Genomic DNA, 25,468 nt, shown 5'->3' on the forward strand with positions numbered 1-25,468 from the left:
ACAAATGGAGTTCCTTCCTTCTGGGAACTTCCTGGTCTGCTGGCCACCTCATGGTCAGTGGTTCTCAACCTGAGGCTGTACCACCCCAAGGGATCAGGTGAAAACAGCTGGGGACGCTTTTGTAGTCACGAGCTAGGGGATGGGCTGGGGACACCACTCCCATTTGGTAAGCAGGGCTAGGGATGCCAAATGTTTACAACACACGGAGAACTGGCCTGTCCGCGACGTTAACGGCAGCACCCCCTGAGGGCCTCTGGCCTAGGTCCTTCATCCCCACAGAACGGACATAAGCACGTGGCAGTCTGAGCAGGCTGGCAGTGAGAAGATGGGCTTCTGGGGTCACCCAGACCTGGATTTGAATCTTGGCTCTGCCGCTTATCCAAGGTGTGATCCTAGCCAATTCCTCAATGTCTTTGAGCTTCAGTTTCTGAAGATAACGCAGGATTAAACGCAACAGCTAACCTCATAGAGTGACCTGGCAGACGAGCACAGGTAATAACGGCAACGACAGTGAAGTCGCCGGACACATCAGGTGCCAGATGCTACGCGAAAAGCTTTCCACACGACCCACGAGGAAGGCTCCGTTACTTCCCTCCACGTTCGGGTGAGGAAATTGAGGCCGGAGAGATTAAATACCCGGCCCCAAGCCACAGGGCTATCAAGTAGCAGAGTCTGGATTCAAATTCAGGTAATCAAATTCCAGAGCCTGCACTCTTCTCACTACACTGCCTCTCTCTCATTCTGAAATAAGATCACGTGGGAGAAGCCGGGCTCAGTGCTTGGTGCACAACAGCCTACAACACCTGGCAGGTGGCACCGGTATTCCCCACCTCAGCACCGTGACGACTGACATCACGTTACTGCTCACAAATTAACTTTCCCAACAACCGTGCTGGTGGGGAACACCCACTGGATACTCTTATGACTCCTCGTAAGGAAACTGTGTCCCCCAGAGGTTAAGGTTCTTGTTCTAGGTCATCCACGGTGTAACACAGGGGAAAGGTGCCCTTGGGTTTTACAGCCAGGATTCAAACCTGGCTCTGAATGACGCCAAAGGTCATGTTCTCATCCAAGACCCTGTACTGGTTCCTGAGAAAGCTGCTTCAAATGTTGCAGAGATGCCTTCTGACCTGATGGTGTGGGACAGGGCCAGGATCCCCAGCACGAAGAAATACATGGACAGCAAGAGGTTGATGTACTCCTGGGAAAATATCTGAGGCAGAAATAAAAAAGAAACAGGAAGTCAGGGTTGCCAGTGGCTAGGAGGAAACCAGAGTCCCCACTTCTCTTCTCCAGGCTGGTCTCACCCGCTGGAGTTAGGGAACGGTGTCAGGAAGAATCTCAGGGAGTGCTAGGGGCCTTCTAGCTCCTGTGGCTATAGAGAAGAAGGGAGGAACCTCAGGTCCCCAGATGCACTCGCAAAGGAGTCTGTACTTTTGGGCTTGGTGGCCCCGCTATCGGGAGACAGGCAATAGATTTGTGCTCAGCGTCCTCGGGTGGGAATCACGGCGGAGGACGGTCTGGAGTGCAGAGTCCCAAGGCAGTCATCTGAACCTCAGGATGCCCTCTTCCAAGTTTCCTTCTCCTTGCCCAAATATCTAGGGAGCCCCCTACGGCGGCCACCAACGCCCCAAGCACACTAGTTACGAGTCACTCGTGCCTGGCTCCATCCTCTACGTTATGTGCTTCTGGATGACTCCTCCCATGGTGATGGCTGGAAGTTACGACAGCAGGCCCTGACTTCTGCTTCTCGGCCTTACTGTCAAGCTCTCTTTCACCGTGTTCCGAAGCCGGCTGTCACTGTTGTGAATTCAGGAGTCTGGGAAGCCTCTGCCATCTCACTCCATGTTCTCCGCACCCTCTGCTGAGTTTGTTTTTAGGAGGGTCTGTAGCCGTGGTATGGGGCAAAGGGGCACCAGGCACTCGCAAGGAGGCTGTTACGGAATCTGTCTAAACGCCTATCTCCCCTCGCTGCTCCCCTACTTCAAGCCTCGCTTTCATGAGCTCGAGACTCATACGCTCACTTCGGCCCTCACCACCCCCGACGGTCACTGCAGACCTTCTCAGCTGCGGCTCATGCCACACTGTTCTCCTTCTACTTGCTGTGGCCCCAGTGGCCCTTCTGCGGGGCCTTGTCGGCGCCACAGCCCCGGCACAGTTAGCCAGCCTGTGCACACGCTCTTCTCTCCTCGTCTAGGCCACTCTTCCCTCTTTAGCTCTCAGCTCGGAGCAGCTCTCCTGGGTACAACCACCCCTCATCAATTCAGCTCACATTTACTGATTGCCTACTACGCGCACGGCATCGTGAGAGCCCCTGGGGATACAGCAAGGAATGAGGCATACAAGTCCCTGCCCTCGTGGAGTTCATGAGCCAGAATCCCAAAAGAAACAAATATGCAGTATATTTGTCAGGGAGTAATGCTGCTCAGAAAAGCAGAGCCGGGCAAGGAGACAGAGAGAAGAGGGGAGAGCTGCTCCTGTAGACAAGTGGCCAGGGAAAGCCTCCCAATGGGAAGAGATTTCTGTTGTTCAGGAGGAGAACCTTAACGAAGCAAGAGAGCTGCTGTGAGGATACTGGAGGGCCGGGGGGCGGGCAGGGGAAGCATTTGGGGCAGAGGTGAGGGTGAGTGCAAAGGTCCCGAGGTGGGTACGTTGCTTATGTGTGTGGGGAACAGTGAGGGCCTGTGAGCTTGGAGCCGAAGGAGTAATGGGACGGTGTATCAGGAGATGAAGCTGGGAAGGTAAGAGGGAGAGAAACCCTGCAGTGCCACGAGAAAAACTAGATTCTTCTGGGTGAGGCAGGCTGGTATTGGAGGCTGAGGGCAGGGCTATGACTTGACCTGACGGCGTGAGAGGATCCCATGCTGCTGTGTGGGAGACGGACTCCACAGGGCGAAGGTGGAAGCAGACAGCCTGGTGAGGAGGGCACTGCATAGTCGGCGGATGGAGGATGGTGCCCTCAGCTGGGGGCCGGAGGGAAGGGACGAGCAGCAGTCAGATTCCAGATCTGCTCTGGACCGGCAGAAGCGGAGGTGCTGCTGTCTGAGATGGGGGGTGCAGGGGTGGGGTGGGGGCAGGAGCAGGTTCCCGCTAGCTAGGCTGGCTCTTCCGTGCTTCCCTGGTGCTACAGACCTTGCCCCTGCGATGCTTCCCGGGGCCGTCACTTCACATTTATCGATGTGATTGACTGGTGTCCACCTCCACCAATTAATAAGAAGCTCCTCGAGGGCAGGGATGGGTCAGCTGTTTTTCTCACTCTGGGCCTTGTACATAGCAGGCACTCAATAAATGTTTGCAGAATGAATAGATAAGCAAAGCAGTGGCCTATAATGCGACTAGGAAAAGAAAAGGCCCCACGGACATATTCCATGGCATGTGGGCCGTGTCTTAGAAGATGCGGCATAACCTCTCGGCAGCGTTCCTTTCACGTGGGCCCTGGGCGAAACCTCTCTGGCTGCAACTCTGAGCGACCCAGTGGGTTGACTGTGCGGCCTGTGAATGGTGCACCAGGTCTGGCTTTCTTTGTGCTTTAGCTGTTAGAAACTCAGAGCCGCACGGGTTTCAGAGTCACTCTGGCAAGGGTACAAGTCTTTCAAGTTTAGAGCCTGGGGTCAGGGTGTGGTCCTTACCCAAGGCTTTGTTTTCTCCTGTTTTAATTCTCTCTTTCACCCCAATTTCTTCCTTTACTTTTTTTCCTCACACTGCTGGGTATAATTTTTATAAGCTGCCTCGAATAATCAGTTTTGAATGAGGTAAGGACAAGATAAATTTTAGGATACTGAAAAACGTTACAAACTCTCTCTGTCCCACCCGGCGGGAGAGGAGGAAAGGGGCTGAGGGCTACCACCGTTTGGCAAACCACTCCACAAGCTGCCAGCCCAGAGTTTGGTGAGAATCCGCTGGCTGTGTTGTCCAGCTGCCTCTCAGAAATCTCAGTATGGACCCTCTAGAGACCTGGGCAAGAGGCATGCTGTGTCCTCTGCCACAGGGCAGGCTGGGGCTTACCTACCTGGAGAGGGGGACAGGCTGAGCATCCAGTGCTTTAAAGAAAAATGCCCATGCCTTCTGCTGCCAGAAATTTCTCTCAGAGGGAACCTGGCTGAAGGAAAGAATCCTAAGTAGTAAAAACGTTAGAAGGTCTTGAGGCAAGGGCCTGGGTATGTATCCCTGGCACTCAGCACGGCAGAGGCTTGAGAATTATCTGCCAAAAGCCAACTTGGGGGCAATGGGCTGGATGTAGAGACAGCCACAGAGCGCTCTCAAAAGTATAGGGGCTGGGGTGCCTGAGTGGTTCAGTCGGTTAGGCGTCCGACTTCGGCTCAGGTCACGATCTCACAGTTTGTGAGTTCGAGCCCCGCGTCAGGCTCTGGGCTGACAGCTCGGAGCCTGGAGCCTGCTTCGGGTTCTGTGTCTCCCTCGGTCTGCCCCTCTGCTGATTGGACTCTGTCTGTTGCATTGTCTCAAAAATAAAATAAGAACATTAAAAAAAAAAAAAAAAAAGAAGTATGGGGGGGAGAGAAAGCATACAGGGAGATGTACCACACAGTTCTATTTAGGGAAGCTAGACTCTCGACACACACAGATATACTAACACCGTACATTTTATAAGGAGACACACATCTGAGGACATAAAGCAAACGCATCAGAGCAGGTGCTGCTCGTGGAGAGGGAGATGAGGTGGGAAATGGAGGCGGGCACTAGGGGTGAAGGGGAGCCTGGCACAGACGCATGATCGTGGGCTGTGAACCAAAGCGGGGAATAAATTCAACTCTTCACCCGACGTCCAGGAAAAAAAAAAAACCATCAGTCAATACCTAACGTTATTTGATGCACTCTTATTTTTAAGAGTAAAAACTGGGATGGCCTCTTCTGTTTAAAGTGAGGGGGATGCTGGAGGTGAGCTGTGGGGAATCTGCTTGTGGGGGTATCCTGAAACCGTTAAGAAGTGCAGCTCTGATCCAACAACGAGGGAGCGATGGAACAGCAAACCGGCGTTAAAAATTATGTTTCTGACTCACTCACAGACTGGGAAAGAATTCGGATACTGCTCCGTGCAGGTGAAAGTACAGGGGAGTCAGCATACTCCTAACTGTTAGAGGCAATGTAATGAGCGCAGTCTTTTCGGAGGGATCTGGCACTATCTATTCAGATGACAAGCGGAGGTGGTATGTGACCTGCCTCTCCCGCTGCAGATACACTTGAGAATACGGGCCGGGCCAAAATACTGTGCGTGATGTTCACACGGCCCTGCGGTGATAGCCCAGCATTAGATATCCCTGGGGCCACCTCCGTAAAATACAACCACAAGCAGCTGCTAAAAAGAATGAGGCAGATGTGACTTTTGCGGATACAAAAATATCTCCGTGGTAAGAACCCTTTATCTGACACAGATCTACGCTTCTAAATTTTCGCATAAACGTAGAGCTACGCGTAGGACTCACAAGACGCTACGCTAGGGAGAAGCTTACGGCTCACTGACACCTTCCCTTAGACTGAAAACAGTGTTTTAAGTGTATTTTTAAAATGTAAGTTAGGGGCGCCTGGGTGGCTCAGTCGGTTAAGTGCCTGACTTCGGCTCAGGTCATGATCTCCCAGTCTGTGAGTTCGAGCCCCGCGTGGGGCTCTGTGCTGACCGCTCAGAGCCTGGAGCCTGCTTTGGATTCTGTGTCTCCCTCTTTCTCTGCCCCTCCCGCACTGTTCTCTCGCTCTCAAAAATAAAAACATTTAAAAATGAAAACATGTCTTAAATGTAAATTAAAAGTCCTTCTTGAGGAACTTTCAGTGACCAGGACAAAAGCGCGTGTGACGCAGCACTACCGCAAAACCAAAAGACACACTGCTTCGGTTACAAGAGGACGATTAATTACGTTAAAAGCGTGCGTGTTAAAAGCCTGGAAGGAGACCTGCCCAAATGTTAACGTCACCTCTGCGTATTCTTCCCTCTCTTGATATCTTCCCCTCCCTTTAAGTTTTCCGCAGATACCACTGCTTTCACAGTCGGGAGATATTACGTGCTGCGTTAAAAAAAACACGGAAGCGTAAGAAGAGTTTGAGGTCACGTGAGCGAATGCCCATGACGTCATTAGTGGGGCGGGGAAGCAGCAGCTACGCAAGTGAGTACGCGGGCCGCGCGGCCACAGCGACGGACAACCACGCACCGGGAAGACAGAACAAGGACACACCTCCAAAGGGAATCTGTGATTGTCTCTGGTGGTGGGGTTTTGGATGACTGCTGTTTTCCCCTTTTTACTTTTCTGTGTTTTCCAGGTTTTCAACACTGAGCCTGTGTAACTTTTATTGGGAAAATAAACCTCGGTAAATTAAAAAAAAAAAAAAAAAAAGAAAGAAAAAAAAAAAAAGAAAAAGAAGGCAATTAGTAGGGCAGAGGCGTGGCGGAGACACAAGCTACACACCCCGTCCCAGCATGAACACGACAGTGCAACCAAAACAGCGTCGTGAAAACAAAACACAAGAGCTACGTGGAGAAGAGAAATGAAGACCATGGGAATGAGTTCCAAACACCGTCAGCGGTTCTCTCTACGGAGTCGGTCTAGGGGTGAATGATTAATGGTTTTCCCCCTGCTCTTTATTTTCTACAGATGAACATGCATGTCGCCTGTGATGGGAAAAACAAAACAAAATAAAGTTATCGAAACCAAATGACACACAGGTGGCAAAGGACTTACTTTGAAAAAGAGATAGAGCCCCAAAAGCGTGCAGCTGGCGATGATGGGGAACCGGGCGGCGTCCCGGCTGGTGATAGTCTCAGGCATGTCCGAGGCGTTCTGGAGCAGACAAGAAAGGTGGCTGTGAGCAGGGGCTGTGGTTCGGGCCTCCAAAGGCCACAGCTCATTCACCTCCTTCCCCTCCACGTCTTCCGGACCCAAGGCTTGTCCGTGTGACAAAGACGGTCTGGAGCAAGATGGTCTACCCTGCCGTTTTGCCATTGGGGAGATCTGGACCCCGACAGGGATAGTCCAGGGAGGACACGGGGCACATGTGGCCCATCTGGGGAGAAGGGTGACAACAAGAGCAGTTCCAGTACATGATAACCGAGAGAAAAAACCCTGGAAACTGGTAACACTAGAGTAGTCCTGGACCTCGTGAGAACTATTCCCAATTTCCTTCTGGATTAGCTCAACAGGATGAATTTTTTATCCAATAGGTATGAGTAGAAACAAATCAACAACAGCCGCGGACACCGTATGTGAGAACACACCAACTTGTAAGAAGCAAATCTGGACAATACTTAAACTTAAAATCTGACTGGGAAAAGTGAATCTGGTAAGAGTAAAAGCCACAATTAAATCTACAATGGCAGATGCCATAGTTGGCGACAATGCGATTTGGGTGAAGAGATGACAGAGGATAAATATTTACATGAAAAAAAACCCGAATGTAGTCAAAATAACGTCAGTACTTTAAAAATGGAAAAAAATGAAAGTAGAGCAACAGTGCAGCACAGGGATTGTATCAGCTTCATAGAATTCCTGCCAGAAAACGTTCTAATGAAAATCCACCAATGGCAGTAGAATTCTGGTTTAAATTTATAGTAAAAAGACACAGAGTCAACAGCTTTCAAGATCATCACGCTCTCCATGCCCTCTCTGCTAGGCAGGATTCCTCAGTCCTCAAGGACCTGGCCAATGTCCCTGCCACCAACCTTTCCCAGATTTCCCACCATGCTAAGCCTACTCCCCCCCAAGGCAATTCCTATTATATGTGTAATTCTATTTATAACCTAGCTACCTGAAGTCCTAGCAATGCCAGATGAGACTTCTGCCCATGTCAAAGTGAAGTTCTCTCGTCACAATGCCCGAGAGTCCACCATCACCACATCTGTCCTATGAGTAAGGTACCAGCACGCCTGGGACAAGGGATCACGTTCAGCCGTAGAGTCTCATTAATTTTTTGGCTCACAGCTGCCTCTTAAAAACCAACAGGACAAAACATGCTCAAGGGGAAGTTGCCCAGAGAGGGAAGATTTTGGCTCAGGCAGGCCTTCTGCTCAAGGATGGAAGGAAAGTTGCAGGAGGGGAAGGTGAGGGGGGCAGAGAGCAGCAAGCCCGTTAAATGGTTACGAGATGGAGATGGGGGGCGGGGGAACGGGGATGCACATACGCTGTAGGTTTCAGCATACACTGGTCCAGCCTTTTGAGGAGGACGACTCAGCAGTTGCATCAAATTGTAATTTGCACATGTCCAAGGACAGAGAAGGTTCACAGAGCAGGAACCACCTAAAGCTCTTAATCGCAGGTATAAATGTTCACCCTCACTTTTTTAGTACGAGAAACTTGAAATGAAGTACACAGAGATTCCATTTTTCATCTATCAGAATGGCAAAGGTCCCCATGCTGGCTAACAGGTGGAGCTGGTAAGGCTGTGGGGAAACAGGGCCTGACCCATGGTGCCTTCAGGAGGGTAAATCGGTCTTCCTGCAGAGAGCATGTTGGCCATATTTGTCAACACCATAAATGCGGATGCCTGGGTAGCTCAGTTGCTTGGTGGTCCAACTGTGGCTTAGGTCATGATCTCACAGTTCGTGAGTTCGAGTCCCTCATCAGACTCTACACTGGCAGTGCTGAGCCTGCTTGGGATTCTCTCTCTCTTTCAAAATAAATAAACTTAAAAAAAAAAAAAAAAAAACCAACAAATGCACATACCTTTGACCAAGCAATTCCACTGCTGGGAATTTTTCCTACAGATAAGTCACACACCTGCAAATGACGCATGTAAAGCATGGCCAAGGTATGCAGTGCTCTATTAATAGCTTGCTGGGTGACTGTGGCAAGTCCTTGTTCTCTGAGCCTCAGCTTACCCATCTGTCAAACAGGAGCACAATCTCTAGCTTTATTTACCTCTAAAAGGGCCAAAAGACTTCAATGAAATGAGATGGGATGTGAAATAGCCTGGCAAACTGTAAAGTACCATGACTGCATGAGGAGCCATGATGGTCAGGGAGAGGTGAGTGGGAGGCACTTCACCAAACCCCCACACACATGACTGAGGTGGGCTAGGCACCGGGCTGGGAGGGAGACCCTCGTCTCCGGAGCCCCCGGGGGCAGCTCTGTTGGGAGGTGGGGAGTGGGGCAGATGAGTGGTACTGACAGAGAGAGGCAGGGCTCTCTCCCTCCTTCTCCCCTGGCCCTAGGTTTCTGCTTTGGGCAGCAGTGTGCTAGGGGGTGCTTGGGAAAATTCCTCCACAAATCCAGAGTATGTCCCGTGTAGCAGGAGCTGAGGCACAAACATAAATGAGACAGCTGCTGATCTCAGAGTTCACAGGCAGGTGGGCCAAGACCCTGCTGTGTAAACAGAATATCACAATACAATGTGACACGTGACAAAGTAAGATGTATATCGGTGTGATACCCAGTACGAGTGCCACATGGTTGAGAGAAGGTTCTGACGTCAGAAAGCCCAGCCCGACTTCCAGTTCTGCCTCTTCTCAGCTGTGAGACCCAGGAATGTCATTTTCTCTCTCAAAGCCTCGATTTGCTCATCCTGTATGAGCTTCAGGATTCTATGACTTTTGCATTGGAAATACTTAGTGCTGTGCCTTGAGCTATCACACAAGCTGTCTAGAGTCTCTGTAAGATGATGATGGTGATGGTGGTGGTGGTGGTGTAGAAGGGAATCGCATGAAAGCAGGGCAAGGCCCTGAAGGTCAAGCGCAGGGTCTGGTATGGGGCAGGAGCGAGATAAATGCTGAATTGAGGAATCCGCTCTGTGTACAAGGTAGGGAACAAGGCAGAGGGAGCTGCAGGTGCAGAACACATGGGACTCTGGCCTCACCTACAAACCGGTGTTATGGCTCATTTCCACATATTCCTTTTAATTCGGCCCAGTGACCTGGGTGGGGAGAGGCTTAAAATTACTTGATAACAAGCCAAGGTGGGACACATGCTCCACTATACAGAGGAACCTGGTCTCCTTGGTGGGTGACTGTGTAAATACCCATGCTGCAATGCTGGGTCTGAATGGGAGACTGGAAATGTGACAACAACAGTAATAAGCATAACATTTACAGACAGCTTTCTAGATGCCAAGCACTGTTCTAGGTGCTTTACGTGATTTCATCTTTGCAAAAACTCTATGAAGCAGGTATTTTTAAGAGCTCCACTTTACAGATGAGGAAACGGGCTCAGGGGGGTGAAGCAACTTGCTTAAGGTCACACAGCTGGTGAGTGGTAGAGCTAGGATTCAAACTGAGGCAGTCTGGTTCTAGTGTGCCAACTCTTAGCTCCTACTTCCTAGATGACCTCTACCTTCCCTACCTGGAAATTCCTGCTGGAAAGCGGTGACAGGATGCTCAGGGGGCCTGTGGCCATAAAACAGTTGACCTTCACCATTACAAAAATACAAAAGGTTATGAGGATTCTCCATCAGTTCAATGTGGATTTTTAAGCCAGACGCTCTTGTGCAAACACAATAGCTCCCGAAACGCAAAACGTAATTAGAGAATATGTGTGTGGGGGGGAAGCTGACACAAATAGGAGAAATAAATTTAGCTTCCAGTGACATTCTGGACGTTCAGTTAGCAGGGCAGAAGCAAAAGTAGTGAGGGAAGACAGATGCCCAACCTCAAGTCATTGGCTCGGCCTGAGCTCTGGGAGTACTGCTTCCAGGCCATGCCCTAGAAATGATCTGGGATTTGTGGACCATTGTGTTCCTCTGACACCCCAGCTGGAGACCCCAGGGTCTCTTCTCCTTTCCACTACACTCACTCACTCACGTCACCACAACTCTGCTTCGTAGGCGTTTCTAGCACTACCCACTCCAATCCTGTGCCCCACTTGAGTCTTCACCACGACCACCTCACCAGCCTCCTTCCTGTCCTCTCTCCCGCCCATCACTGACCCTGGCAGGAGCGCTTTCTGAAGCCTGGGCTTGACTGTATCATATACGTACCTGGCTCAGAAAGCCCTGGAGACTGGACTATCACACAGCCATCACCCAGGAATTGAGGTCACTGCTGGTGGGGGTGTAAAACTTATACAACCTCTATGGTGCAAATGTGGTAAAATCCATCTAAGTCAAACATGCACATAGCCTGTGACCCAGCAGATCAATTAAAAAAAAAAAAAAAATCATCCCACGAACACAGACAAGTGTGAAGTAACAAATGTATTAGATTAATTTCAGCATGGTTTGTAATAGCAAAAGACTGACACCCGTCTGAACGACCAGTGGAGGACTCTAAATCGCACTTGAGCACACATCAGAATTGCCAGGAGGGCTTGTGAAAACAGGCTGCCAGGCCCACCTTCGGTTCTATTTCAGAATCTGCATTTCTAGTAAGTTCCCAGGTGATGCTGCCGCTGCTGGTCTAGGAAACCACATTTTGAAAACCAGTGCTCTAAACAAACTGTGGGACACAGGTAGGCTACTATGTAGCCGTTAAACAACATGACCACTCCGTATGTACTGACGTATTTGATCTCCAGCATGTGTTTGGTGAAAAGAGCAAGGTGCAAAAAAGAGGGTACTTATAACAACACAGAAGTTATACAACAAAGACGGGGGAAAGCATATGCTTATTTATTTGTAAAGGCACGAATTTGTTGGATGGACATCCAAGAAACAGGTAAGGGGGGCTGCCTCTGGGGAGGGAAAATGGCTAGCGGGGGTGGGTGGGGGTTTTCACCATGTGCCCCTCTGCGCCTTTGGAAATCTATGCCACGAGCATGCAGTACTCACCCTCCCCACCATAAAATGAGGCAGATCTGCACGTACTGACATAGAAAAATGACCAAGACATAGGGCTAAAGCAGGAAAAAAAAAAAAAAAATCAAATTGCAGAGCAGTAAGTACTGTAAAATCCCACTGTTGTAAAAATAAACCTATGTACGTGTATACGCATAGGCACACGCATAATACATTTGTATACACACAGGACAAGTTCTGGAAGATTACACACCAAACAGCTAAGTGGGTTCCTTCGAGGAGTGGCACTGAGGAGGTTCTTCCTTTATACTTCTGCGCGGCTTTACAAGCGCCAGTGTGTGGTCGCTTTGTTAACTATGAAGATGAACCGCTGTGTTGCCTTCAGGATGCTGTCGCCCAGGAAGGCTGCAGGCTGCCTGAGCATCTTCTTGTCACGGTCTCCCAGCCCCTGCCCCGGCTCACATCACAGTGCTCACTGCCTCCCTGAACACACTCCGCGGTGCCACGCCTCCCTCTCTCCTGTTCCGCCTGCTGAACTTGCGCCCATCCGTGCAAAGGCAGCTGTGCTCTCCCCTGGAAGGCATGTCAGGATTGGGTTTAGGCGGCTGCTCACACATCTGTTTCTCTATGGGGACTAAGCTCCGGGAGGGCAGGTCCTGGCCTTCGTTGTCCCAGCACCCCTGGTACCCAGCCCGGGGCCTGGCACACAGCAGGAGCCCAGTCCAGTTGGCTGAGGGGCTCCTCTGAGTTACAGGCCAAGAGCCTCTGAAGCAATGTGATCCCCAGCTATTGCTTGGGCTGGGATCTGCTCCCTTCTGGGAGCACAGGTCTCTGACAGGGATCGGCACCCCTCTCAGGCTGCTCCTCCCATGGCTACTTCTTCCCAACACACTCCTGGATGCTCCACCTTCTTCTCCCCATGATTTCACAATTTGCTCTGCCTGTTATGGACAACTTGGCTCCCGGGAGAACTCTGTCCTCACATGCCCTCTCTCAGCTGGCTTTAAGGTCTAACACTGGTGGGAAATCAAAACTCCTGGGCCCCCACACTAACTTTTCTCTCTCCTTGCCACACGACCAGGGAAACATGAGTCAGGGTAGAAAAAGGGAGCTGTTTGGCTTGTTTTTTTTTTTTTTTTTTTGTCCCCTAGGCCCAAATGCCACTTGTGTGGGTCTTTGGAGGCACCTGGACTAGATCTAGCAACACCTAGTTCTGTCTCTAATTGGCAGAGGGATCATGAGAGGTCATTTCTCTGACTCTCAGTTTCTTTCTCTGTACCGCACGGAAAATAAAACTGGCTCCATCTGTCCCATTCAGTTGCTGGGAGAAGCAAAGATGGTGAAGGCTCTGTAACTCCCAGAATATCCTAGTTATCGGTGGTGGGTCTGGCTGCCTGCGATTTCATGCGGCTTTCTAACTCCCCTACCCTGCAGGAGACGGTGGCGGAGGTATTTAGAGGCTACGGTGGATCGAAAGCTCCCTTCTATGCACACCCTCTGTGCCTGCCACACCAGACCTTCCACCACCTCCTAAACTGCTTCACACAGCTCCTTACCTGGTTTCCTCTGCCTAGAATGTCTTCTAGCTGAAATTCTACTTCTGCATCAAGGCTCAAGCCCACCTCCAGCACAAAGCCTCTCTGCCCTGCCTCAGGTGTGCTCCAACTTTCTCCCTAAACTCTGCAGCACGACTGTACTGCAATCACATAACTAGTTATTCCTTCTCCATTCAGGCACCTAAAGCCCTTGGTGACAGAGCTCTGACCGATTCATTTTTGCAGCATGCCCCCCCCCCCCCCCCAACAACAGTGGAGGTTCAGGAAATTCTGTTGTCAGTAACGTGTTTTCTTAAGAGATTAGTGATCCTTGTGGAGAAGACACCAAGGAGAATTACTCAGTTTTGGGAGCCCCTCAGATCAGCTCACGCCATGCCACCTTCACTTTCCTTTGTCCTGGTCTATTTCAGCAACCCCGCCCCACACAAGTGTCTGCCCAAAAGGCATGGCAGGGAGGCTGAAAGCCATCTGAACTCTGCTTAGAAGAGGCAGAATGGAAAGGCAGGCAAATGGGGCCACCTAAGCCCTGCCTGACTACTCCCCTTTGTGTTTGTCCACAGAAGGAGCTAACGGCAGGTCCTCTGATCTTGGGGAAGGAAGGTGCCAGCCCTCAAGTTGGGTAATGTTTTGAGAACCCAGGCTCGAGCAGTTTCCGAAGTGGCAGCTGCTTTGTGGACCTGCCCTCTTTGGGTAAGACAGCTTCCGCTTAGGTTCAATTTCAGGTTTGGGCCAGGGAGGAGTTACAGATCAGGAGGGGAGAGGGTGCCAGGAAGTGAGAAGCCACCGGTGTAATGGGCTGGAGAGAGCTTAATATAGGGAAGAAGGGTGAGGGGAGGAAGTCAGGGGGTGGAAGGTGCCAGGGTCCTCTTAGGTATCCAGTGGGACATATATTGAGGAAGGTCAGGAGTGGATCTGGCCTAGTCTCCTAAGAGAGGCCCATAGCGGCTTAGTTCCTCAGCAGGTAAGCCAAAGTTGGTGGAGAGACTGTTTTAGGGAGCACAGGAAGAAAAGCTACTTTGAGGTAGGGTCTGGGTTCAGCCCAGGACAGGTCCAAGGTAGGAGGTGTCTACCAGTCAGGAAGAGCAAACCAGCAAAAGAAGGGTCTATGCCTGGTAAAAAAGAGAAGTGCTACGGTGTCAGGCTCTGAGGGGCTGGCAAACCCACTTCCAAGTGGTTTGAGAGGTGATGCAAAAAATTGGGGCCTCAGCTGCGGCTATATCCTTGGGTTAATTTTTTTGAGGCAGGGCAGGGGCCTGATCTGGGCGCTCTAGGAAAGCGCACTGCGGTTCACAGATTCCAGTTAGACAGGTGTCACAGCTTAGGGATGGACCTGGATCCTAGAACTTGCCCTAGGGTGGGTGAGGCAGAGTTCCTAACGGAGGAATGACAAGGGATTGTACCACCCAGTTGTCAGGACCAGCGCCCCATCAGGTACAGATTGGGGTTGACCCAGAGCCCAAGATGAGGTGTCCCATATGGGATGAGCAGCCAGAGCAGAGGGTGCGGCCGATCTTCCTGGGTCCAGTAGGCTCAGAACAATACATGCCCGAGTCGCATGTGAGGCTGACAGTGTTTGCAGCATCATGCGCGGAAAGGGAGGGATGTGTCAGGGTCCGATTGCGGGTAGAAGCCAGTCCCCTATCTGGGAAGGTGTCAGATCCCGGGACACCTAAGGCCAGCTCCCGGATGTGGTGGGGGAAGCGGTGGTGATCCAAGCTGGGAAAGGTCAGTGTCCGGGGAGAGGTAGTGTCTGTCCCGTGTAGGGCGGGTGGGGGAAGGATCCGCGTCAGTCACGTCCCGGAGAGGAGGTGGAAAGCGCGCGCGGCTTTGCCTCTGACCCGACCTACCTTGCCGCGGGCGCAGCGCACGGAGCGAAGGGCGCCGAAGAAGATGGGCAGCAGCGCCATGAGCAGGAGGCTGCCGTAGGCCAGCGCGATGCCCTCGGGCGTGGAAGGCGGCCGCGCCGTGCCGTTGGCTGCGCCGCCCGCCTCGGCGCTGCCGTTGTGCGGGTCGCTGAGGGCCGAGTCCATGGCGACGCTGCGCTCGGGGTCCGACTCCAGCTCCGGCCGCCGCAGCAGAGACGCAGACAGGAAGACAGGCGCTGCAGGGAAAAGCCACGTTCCCTTAAAGAAACAGGAAGTGACGCGCCCCGCTTGCCGGCCCGCGCCGCGCACGCGTGCGCGTTCACGTCTCCCCGCCCGCGCGCCCTCTATTGGAAGCGGAGGGCCGGGCGACCAGTTGCTAAGCAACTCGCGAGTGGTCGGGAAAGGAACACTGGACCGCTGCGGTGGGCATCCATCCGGAGAGAGAGACCTGAGGACCCCATGCCCCGGTGCTCGCCGGCTTCCTTGATCCCAGGCTGTTCTGCTCCCTACAAGTCCTCATCCGGATAACTGAGAATTTGTTTATGCACGCATCATTCATCCATTATTGAATCTTTGCATCTCTCTTTAAGTATTTGAATATCCCGTTATATGCCAGACGCCGTCCTAGGCTCTGGGCACACAGGGAGAATACGGGCAAAAGTCCGTCCCTATACTCATGAGGGTTGTTGCATTTTTAGTGCAGTGGTAGGGGGAGGTGTTGGGAAGACAATAAATAAAATGAGCAAAATAAAATATGAAGCGTGTAGGATGTTAGTGTGTAGTTGTGTGTTCCATAGCATGTTAAGGGACGTAAATAGTTCATAGATATCTCCCTCTCTAGGAATCTAGTGTACTTCTGCATATGGCTTGGGCGCTTCTGTAGAGTGATTCCCTTCAGTCAGTTCCAGCGGACAAAAGTCAGGTGGTTGGCTCTGTAGATGGACAGCCCTGTGGAGCTTCCAGTGTATGTGTGTCCAGGGCTGAGAAGGTGTGGGTAGATGTGATCTGAGTTTGGGTGCAGGCCCATGCTGTCTGGGGCTCCTGGCTATGTTATCGCTGCCCTAGTTAAAAGCTGGAGGAAGTATGTGGCAGACAAACTGAGAAATTTACACCCTGCAGAAACCTAGCACTGGAGAAACTTTGGACCAAGTGATGGAGAAAAAGTATGCTCTCCTGGAACCCAGGAAGCAAGCCAGTCTGAAACCAGGAAGGAAGATCCATTCCCCTCCAATGTCCCTTTATTATTATTATTTTAAAAAATGTTTATTTATTTTTGACAGAGAGAGAGAGACGGAGCATGAGTGGGGAGGGGCAGAGAGAGAGAGGGAGAGAGAGAGAATCAGAAACAGGCTCCAGGCTCTGAGCTGTCAGCACAGAGCCCGATGCGGGGCTTGAACTCACAGACCACGAGATCATGACCTGAGCCGAAGTCAAACGCTCAACCGACTGAGCCACCCAGGCACCCCTCCAATGTCCCTTTAGTACACGGTACTGAAAAAGCTTAACTATGTCAGCTGGAAAAGGAGAAATACAAGGCCCATCTCCATCAGCCCAGAGCAGGCAAAAAGAGTGGACTGAGAGCTGAGAGGCAATAAGTTGATAAATGACACAGAGGGTATAAAATCCCATGGCCTGGTCCAAGCTTGACAGGTGGTGAGGTGGGGTTGGAGCGTGTGGGGCTCATGGTGAAGGCAGACAAAGGCAAGGAGTCAGACTATAAGAGTTTGAATGATAGAGTTATTTGCCTAGGACATGCCAGGCACTGTACTAGTAACTTTGTGTGTGTGTGTGTGTGTGTGTGTGTGTGTGTGTGTGTGTGTGTGTTATCTCCACAATACTGGTAGGAGTTGATTGGTCCCAATTTACAGATGAGGAAACTGAGCCTCACTGAGGTAAGCTAAACTAGCCAACCCAGGACACACACTCAGCAGTGGAAAAGGAGACCCTTGAGCTCAGGTCTGTAGGACTCCAAAGCCTTTGCTCTTTGCAATATTCCAGCTACACAAGAGGCTAAGGAGTTTGGACCAGAGTAACTTAGTTTTGGGAGGATGGCGTACAGTTTCAGGCTCTGTTCTTCACTAAGCTGGACCTGACATGAATGGATGGGTGAAGGTGGTGTGCCCGATCAATTCATCCATCAATAATTCAGGCCACAGGATTTGCCCAGCAACCAGGCCTCACGGCTCTGTGCCTCCCCAGCTGAGAGTCTGTGACCGGAAGTTGGACACTCCTGTTTCCCGCCAGGCTGAGCACTTGATTTAGTTTGTTCTAAGGCGGATCCGGCCATCTCTCTTCACACTCCAGAGTGGGAGGTTGTGAATGTGACCCAGGGAACTGAGGGCTTGACCCAAGTTCAGAAAGATCCTGTCAAGGCTTCTGGAGGGTTGGATTTCTGGCTTGGAGCAGACCTGTCTTGATAGTGTCTGGAGACGGGGATGAGACACTCTGCAGGTGGGTGTCCTGAGGCTTTATCTGCTGAAGCCTGCTGTATGGGGTTACTTTCCTAATTTCTGAACTGACGTCAAGAAAGGAGCCTGTTGAGAGCCTGAGGTAGCTAAGTGACCAAATATTTGTTCCAGAGAAGGATGTAGTCCCTCTCTCTTGTTCACTTATTACTGTGTTCAGTCACCGTGAATGGGTTTCAGATTTTCCAATTTTTTCCCTCATACATGCCCACACACATACTCACTCACACTTACACACGCTATCAAATATTTAAATATTTCCAGACCCCACAAGCAAAGAGTGTGAATGGATGCTAAAGTTGTCGTGAGAAAGGTTGAAGAACTATCCATACGGTCTTAGAGTGTCACCTCACAGATTACCTGTTAGCTACAAAAGGTTTCCTTTACAATGGAGTGACAAAATGGGATGGGATGGGACAATATGACAACAGGTGATGTGATGTGTGGGACACATCATCTGGGTGGTCTTCTTGCCAAACATGTTTGACTCCCATCTACTCATGAAGGAACCTCAGAAAATGTCAGAAAAGTACAGACTGTGGAAGGTTCTACAAGACAAGTAGCCTGGACTCTTCAAAAATGTTGGTGCCATGGGGGAAAAATTCTATGGGGGGGATTGTTGCTGATGAAAGGAAACAAATGTAATGTACCATTCTTGATTGGTTCCTGGGTCACAACATTTTAAAAATGTTTATTTATTTACTTATTTATTTATTTTGAGAGAGAGGGAGAGACAGAGCGTGAGCAGGGGAGGGGCGGAGAGAGAGGAAGACACAGAATCCGAAGCAGGCTCCAGGCTCTGAGCCGTCAGCACAGAGCCCGACGCGGGGCTCGAACTCACGGACCGCGAGATCATGAACTGAGCCGAAGTCGGACGCTCAGCCGACTGAGCCACCCAGGCGCCCCTGGGTCACAACATTTTTAAAAAGGCTGGAAAGGAAAGTTTGAGAGGAGTGGGAAAATTCAAACATGGATTGTTTAGGTGTGATGATTGTCTGGTGATTGTCAGACCTCGCTAATCCAGGTGCGGTGCCCAGGTTAGCCCCATCAGCATCACCTGGGAACCTGGAAGAACTCCAGAATCTCAGCTCCACCCAGACTACTGGATCTCTACCTGATCCACATGCACATTTAGTCTGAAAAATGCCGGTGTAGGAGAAGCTCCTTATTCTTAGATGGTATACGTCTGCCCGAGGGCCCAGATAGTCCCATGTTCTTGATCCCTGTAAGAGAATGGGCAGGAAAGCAGTAAAACTCTATAAATGTTTACTGTTCTCAATATCTTCCAAGGCCATGGGGCCTTTACCTATATGTGATCCATAAATGTTTGTATATGAATGAGGGAATATATCATTCTCTGCACGTAACCTTCACTTTCTCACCCCACAATCCCTCCGAGCTTGAGTTGGACGTCAGCTCTGTGTCAGGTTCCAGTATCGGGGAACCCCGAGGAACCCCTGTATCTCTGGCAGAGTAGAGCTGGCAGAAATGCCCCTGGGGTTTCACTAAGATGAAAGAAACAGGGAGAAACACTTTTGGTGCCTCCATACCTCCTTGCCTTAGGGCTGGAATTCTCATTCAGGAAAATCTTTTTTTTTTTAATGTTTATTTATTTTTGAGAGAGAGAGAGAGAGGGAGAGAGACAGAGAGAATGAGCAGGGGAGGTCCAGAGAGAGAGAGGGGGACAGAGGATCTGAAGCAGGGTCTGCCCTGACAGCAGAGAGCCTGATGTGGGGCTCCAACCCATGAACTACGGGATCATGACCTGAGCTGAAGTTGGCCACTCAACCAACCGAACCACCCGGGTGCCCTGGAAGATCTTTTTGGAGGCCCAAATGGCTCATGTGGATTATTTTCAGCTCCATAATCCTAGAGAAGTTTTCACGCGGGTCTATCAAGGGACATGCCCAGGGATTTCCAGCAGTGTTTGTTATTTTTCTTGGTAGCAGGAAGTTAGAGCAAACTTAGGTCTGTGTCACTGGGGAAGGATTGACAAAATGTGATGGATGTGTCTATGGAACGCTAGCCAGCAACAAGAAGCAATCTCAGAGCATGCTCAGCTGGGGTGACGCTGCCTCCTGGTTTGGCGGGGAGTCATGGTATATGCCCTTTGCCCTGGCCTAATTATTATTTATTAAAAAAAAATTTAACATTTATTTAGTTTTGAGAGAGAGAGAGAGAGAGAGAGAGAGAGAGAGAGAGAGAGAGTTTGAGCAGGGGAGGGGCAGAGAGAGGCAGAGACACAGAATCTGAAGCGGGTTCTAGGCTCTGAGCTGTCAGCACAGAGTCTGACACAGGCCACAAACCCGCGAGCCGTGAGATCATGACCTGAGCCCAAGTCAGAGGCTCAACCGACTGAGCCACCCAGGCAGCCCTCCCCTGGCCTAATTATTAATAGAACCCCTTGCACTCTCAAAAGGGTACTGGTTGGGATGATAATGGTTATAGTCAAGTGGTCAAGTAGAAGCAGAACCTGAGATGAGGATTCTTACTTAATAGATTTTTTTTGAGAGAGAGAGAGAGAGAGAGAGAGAGAGAGAGAGAATGTTTGAGCAGAGCAGAGGGGCAGAGGAAGAGAGACAGAATCTTAAGCAAGATCCATACTCAGCACGGAGCCCAGCACGGGGCTTGATCCCATAACCCTGCGATTGTGACCTGAGCTGAGATTTAAGAGTTGGATGCTCGACTGACTGAGCCACCAGACACCCCATTGTTTAAGCGATTTTGAGGAAGAGTGTTTTTAGGGGGATGGGCATGAGGGAATGCAGGAAATAAAAGGCTAAGTGAGGAGGAGGTCTCAGCCAGAGACTTTGTTCTCTGTGACCCCAAGGAGAGCTCTGGGGCATCACAGAATCGTTCCTGCCTTGACCTCTTGTACCCTGTATCTGTCCGTCACTGGCCAAAGTGTAAGAGTCGGGGGTGAGGTACCCTGACTAGTTGGCCCCCGTTTGACCAAGGGCAATTCTCCAGAGAAGGTGGCCATTGCCAGTGGCTTTCAGCCAACACTCCCAACAGCTGGGGGATGGGCCACTATGTCTGTTAAAGGGGATCTGGGTGGGGCACCAAATACATCCCTTATAATCTCCCTAATCTTCATCAACATGTAGAGATCTTTAAAACGTGGAGCTGAGTATGAAGAAATTCGCAACATGATTTCCATAAATCACAAGTCCTTATCACATAGCAACATTGCAAATCTAACAGGAATATTTGCATATTAAAGAATATACATCTGGGAATGCAAACAGGTGCAGCCACTCTGGAAAGCGGTAGGGAGGTCCCTCAAACAATTAAAAATAGAACTACCCTACGACCCAGCAATTGCACTACTAGGAATTTATCCAAGGGGTATAGGTGTGCTGTTTTGAAGGGGCACATGCACCCCAATGTTTATAGCAGCGCTATCGACAATAGCCAAAGTATGGAAAGAGCCCAAATGTCCATTGAGGGATGATGAATGGATATATATACACAATGGAGTATTACTCAGCAATCAAAAAGAATGAAATCTTGCCATTTGCAACAACGTGGATGGAACTAGAGGGTATTACCCTAAGCGAAATTAGTCAGTCAGAGAAAGACCAATTTCTTGACTTCACTCACATGAAGACTTTAAGATACAAAACAGAGGGACATAAAGGAAGGGAAGCAAAAATAATATAAAAACAGGGAGGAGGACAAAACATAAGAGACTCTTAAATATGGAGAACAAACAGAGGGTTAAAGGAGGGAGTGTGTGTGTGTGGGGGATGGGCTAAATGGGTAAGGAGCATTAAGGAATCTAATCCTGAAATCATTGTTGCATTATATGCTAACTAATTTGGATGTAAATTAAAAAATAAATTATAAAAAAAAAAAAAACCAAACCGTACCCTGGGTCTGAATAAATCCTAAAAAGAAAAAAAGAAAAAAAAGAAAAAAAAAGAGTATACATCAAGCACATTAGAATGGTTCCCTATAGAGGGGTGGGAATGAAAGTGGGAACTGGGGATTAAAACAACGACAACGGGGGTGCCTGGTTGGCTCAGTTGGAAGAGCATGCGACTCTTGATCTCGGGGTTGCGAGTTCAAGCCCCACGTTGGGTGTAGAGATTACCAAAAATAAATAAACTTTAAACAACAACGGCAACAACAAAACTTACATAAGTAAAATGAAACAGGGACTTTGCCGGACAGCAGTGAAGACAGTCTGCCATGAAGGGAGGAGTATGATGAACTCACCCCTCTACTTTGGAGATTCAAGAAAGAAAATACGTGGGGCGCCTGCCTGGCTCAGTCGGGAGAGCGTGTGCCTCTTGACCTCAGGGTCATGGGTCCAAGCCCCACGTTGGCCATGGAGCCTACTTAAAAAAGAAAGAAAAGACAAGATCTCTGAAGACTTGAAGCGAAGACTCATTTCAGAGTTCTCTTTCTTCTTTGTTGGGTTGGGGACAGAGGTTGGATTTGCAAAAGGAATGAAGTGCCCTTCAGACAGTGAGTCAGGGTTCTTTGGTTTGCAAGGGCTGCAAACACTTTGGGCAACGATAGGAATGTTTGGCTCTTGAACAACAAGGAAGAGGTGAATAACTGAACCTGTGGACAGGACGACAGGGACCGAGCTGGGCCTGTTTCCCTCCCAAACCAGGGCACCTGGGCTGCCAGGATTGTCTCTCAGCTCGTCTCTGCCCCCTGTCTTTATTCTCTTTCACAGCAAACCTGTGCGTTACAAATGGCATCCCCCATGAGCTGAGTTAACATGTTATGATTTGCCTTCGGAACCCAGAGGCTCCTGGGTTCATGAACCCTCTTGGTTCAGGGTGGTCATGATGTGCCGCCCCACTGTCAGAAGGCCTCTGGGGTGGGTGAGCCTTCCATTACATGGTGGGGGTTGGGAGGGTCCGTGAGGATTTCTGTAACCATGGGCCAAGCCATAGGATGTTGGAATGATGAGACATTAGAGTCCTAGAATGTTAGCATCACACTGTACTCAGGGTGAAAGTGTTATCGCCTTGGCATTGGTATTTTTCCCAGGGAAGCAACTGTCTATATGGTTAGCATGGGAAGACCTTGACAATTCGCACCAAGGGAATGTGAGACCCCGAGAGCCCTGGCTGGCAAGTGCCAAAGAAACAGAAATAGCAAATCTGCTTTGTGGTAGACATGAACAGGAGGCAGAGAACGAGACAGACAGCAATGAAGGGGAGGATGGAGGAAGGAGAGGAGCCAACGAAAGGACATGAGTCTGGGACACCACGTAGAGAAAGGAGAATTCCCAGCGGTGGGGCGGTGTGTATGCCAGGGATTTCCCCGTTGGGCTCCACACTGAGCGGTACGAGGAGCTATGCATTGAGGAGAAAGAATTTTGGCATTAGAGGGTATCGTGAGGGCTCTGGCTGCCCAGTGGGAAATGGATTGGCCAGAACAAGGTAAGTAGACCAAAGGAGAGAGGGAAGCGGCTTTGGCTACCGTGGCCTGGTGGAGATGGGGAGCAGTGGGTGTGATTAAGATATACTTAGGAAATTTCTGATTTAGGATTCTGTTTAGGAAACGGCATCAACAAGACTCCCTGATGGGGTGTAAGGGAGGAGGAGAAACTGAGGCCTGCATTTCGGAACAGAGTCACTGGATGATAAAGGTGCTGAGATAAAGATGAACTGAGATGGGGGAGATTTGGGAGCCCAGGTGTCCTCTCTTTCGTTACTGTTTCTTCCAGAGGCAGATGCTCCCGTTGCGCTAGTGCCTCCTTCTGCCAGCAGAGGGCAGACTAGGCCAGTGAACCGACACAGCATAGGCGGTAGGAGGATATCCAGGATGGTCCCAGGGACCCTGACTCTGGAAAAGCCATTCATTGCCTGGCTTATGGAAAAGCAGTAGGTTTGCTCTCAGGCCTAAATCCAGCCTTTGACTTTGAGGCCAGTTCAGACACCGGAGTCTGGGGCTGTCCATGCCCAAAGCTGCTGGTCAATCCAGGCCACGTTGTTTCTTCTAGGCCATTTCAACAGCTTCCTCATGCAACTCCTGGAGACCCCCTCTGTATCTTATCTCTTTGCTTGAAACCCTTCAATGGTCCCCCTGCCCTCAAGATAACCTCATGCTCCTTGCTCACCATGGTCTTCAAGGCCCTGAATGCCCTGTCCCGGCCAAGATACTTAGCTCATCCATTATTGCTTTCCTCTTTTGCATTAAACTCTTTTCAGCCTCAGGTCCTTTGCATAAGCTGTTTCTCCTTTCCTGGTCTTCTCTCACTTTGATTCTCTTGGCTAAGCTAGCTCTTTCTCACGAGTCTTAGCTTAAATGTTGCCTTACTTTTTTTTTTTTTATAATTTAAATTCATGTTAGTTAACATATAGTGCAGTATGGATTTCAGGAGTAGAATTTAGCGATTCATCACTTACACATAACACCCTGTGCTCATCCCAACAAGTGCCCTCCTTCATGCCCATCACCCATTTCGTCCATTCCCCCACCCACCGCCCCTCCAGCAACCCTCAGTTTGTTCTCTATATTTAAGTGTCTCTTATGGTTTGTCTCCCTCTCCGTTTTTATCTTATTTTATTTTTCTTTCCCTTCCCCTATGTTCTTTTTTTTTAATTCCATATATGAGTGAAATCATATGATATTTATCTTTATCATCCAGTGACTTGTTTCACTTAGCGTAATACAATACTTCCATCCGTGTTGTCGCAAATGGCAAGATTTCATTCTTTTTGATCGCCGAGTAATATTCCATTGTATATATACACTGCATCTTTACCCATTCATCAGTCGATAATGTTACCTTAAATTCTTTATCTCAGCATCTTAAAAAAATCCTCATAGCACATAACACTGCAGTGGGTAATGTGCTGTGTACCAGGGTAATTTGACACATCAGTTTGTGGTTTTGTCCCTCTTTTCTCCTCCCCTTTTTGTATTTCTTGCCTAGGGAAGGTTTGGTCATAGAGTTCAAAGCTGAAGCTGCCTCCAAGACGGTTTCCTCTCTGGCTTCCATTTTGTACACGTTTAAACATCATAGAACAGATACGGAAACTCAGCTCCCTAGGTCCAGTCCTGTTCACAGATGTGTCTTGCATGACCTTCACCTTCACAGGTTCAACAACTGTTTTCACTCTGCTGCCAAAGTTCAAAAATAGAGCAATTTGGGGGTGTCTAGGTGGCTCAGTCAGTTAAGCGTCTGACTCTTGATTTCAGCTCAGGTCATGATCTCATGGTTCAGGAGACTGAGCCCCACGTCCGGCTCTGTGCTGACAGCTCGAAGCCTGCCTGGGATTCCCTCTCTCCCTCTCTCTCGGCCCCTCCCCCACTCACGCTCGTGCTCTCTTTCTCTCTCTCAAAATAAACAAATACACATTTTTTGAAAACGCGATTTCAAAGCAAAAATTTGGATCTCTAGCTTCTCTCGAACACGTAGAGGATCTGGCAATCTCACGCTTGCATTTCCACTAATATTTATTGAGTACCTACTGATGTCAGGCACCGTTCAAAGTGCTTTCTCCCCTGGAGCTGTTGTACAGGTAGGTACAAATATTCTTTTTCATGGCTAACGAAGCAGGCACAGAGGGGTTAAGTGGCTTGCCTAAGAACTCACAGGCAGTCGGGGCGCCTGGGTGGCGCAGTCGGTTAAGCGTCCGACTTCAGCCAGGTCACGATCTCGCGGTCCGTGAGTTCGAGCCCCGCGTCGGGCTCTGGGCTGATGGCTCGGAGCCTGGAGCCTGTTTCCGATTCTGTGTCTCCCTCTCTCTCTCTGCCCCTCCCCCGTTCATGCTCTGTCTCTCTCTGTCCCAAAAATAAATAAACGTTGAAAAAAAAAAAAAAACCAACTCACAGGCAGTAAACAGCAGCATCAGCATTTGAACCCAGGTAACACAGCTCTAGAATGTGGGCTCCTAACCGTTAGACCGCATGGCCTGATGGCAGTTTTGTGGGCTGAGCTGTGCTG

General features: G+C 49.9%; 1 protein-coding gene across 7 annotated transcripts in view; it reads right to left on the reverse strand.

Annotated features, from left to right (window-relative positions):
- HM13 (histocompatibility minor 13) overlaps positions 1-15,364 on the reverse strand; it is a 39,324-nt gene extending 23,960 nt beyond the window's left edge. For 2 of the 7 annotated variants that reach the window (XM_003983642.5, XR_439913.4), the window contains exons 1-3: positions 15,068-15,358; positions 6,687-6,785; positions 1,131-1,213 (exon numbers count right to left, since the gene is read on the reverse strand). In XM_003983642.5, the coding sequence (XP_003983691.1) occupies positions 1,131-1,213; positions 6,687-6,785; positions 15,068-15,250 (365 nt within the window). In that variant the 5' untranslated portion in view covers positions 15,251-15,358. Of the gene's footprint in view, positions 1-1,130; positions 1,214-6,182; positions 6,312-6,686; positions 6,786-15,067 lie in introns of all 7 variants that reach the window. The other 5 variants (XM_019826689.3, XR_002154585.2, XR_002154586.3 and 2 more) reach the window with 5 other exon arrangements.
- Positions 15,365-25,468: the final 10,104 nt, after the last annotated feature.

The sequence above is a fragment of the Felis catus genome, chromosome A3 (genome assembly GCF_018350175.1).
Source record: "Felis catus isolate Fca126 chromosome A3, F.catus_Fca126_mat1.0, whole genome shotgun sequence".
Classification (NCBI taxonomy): Eukaryota; Metazoa; Chordata; class Mammalia; order Carnivora; family Felidae; genus Felis; species Felis catus.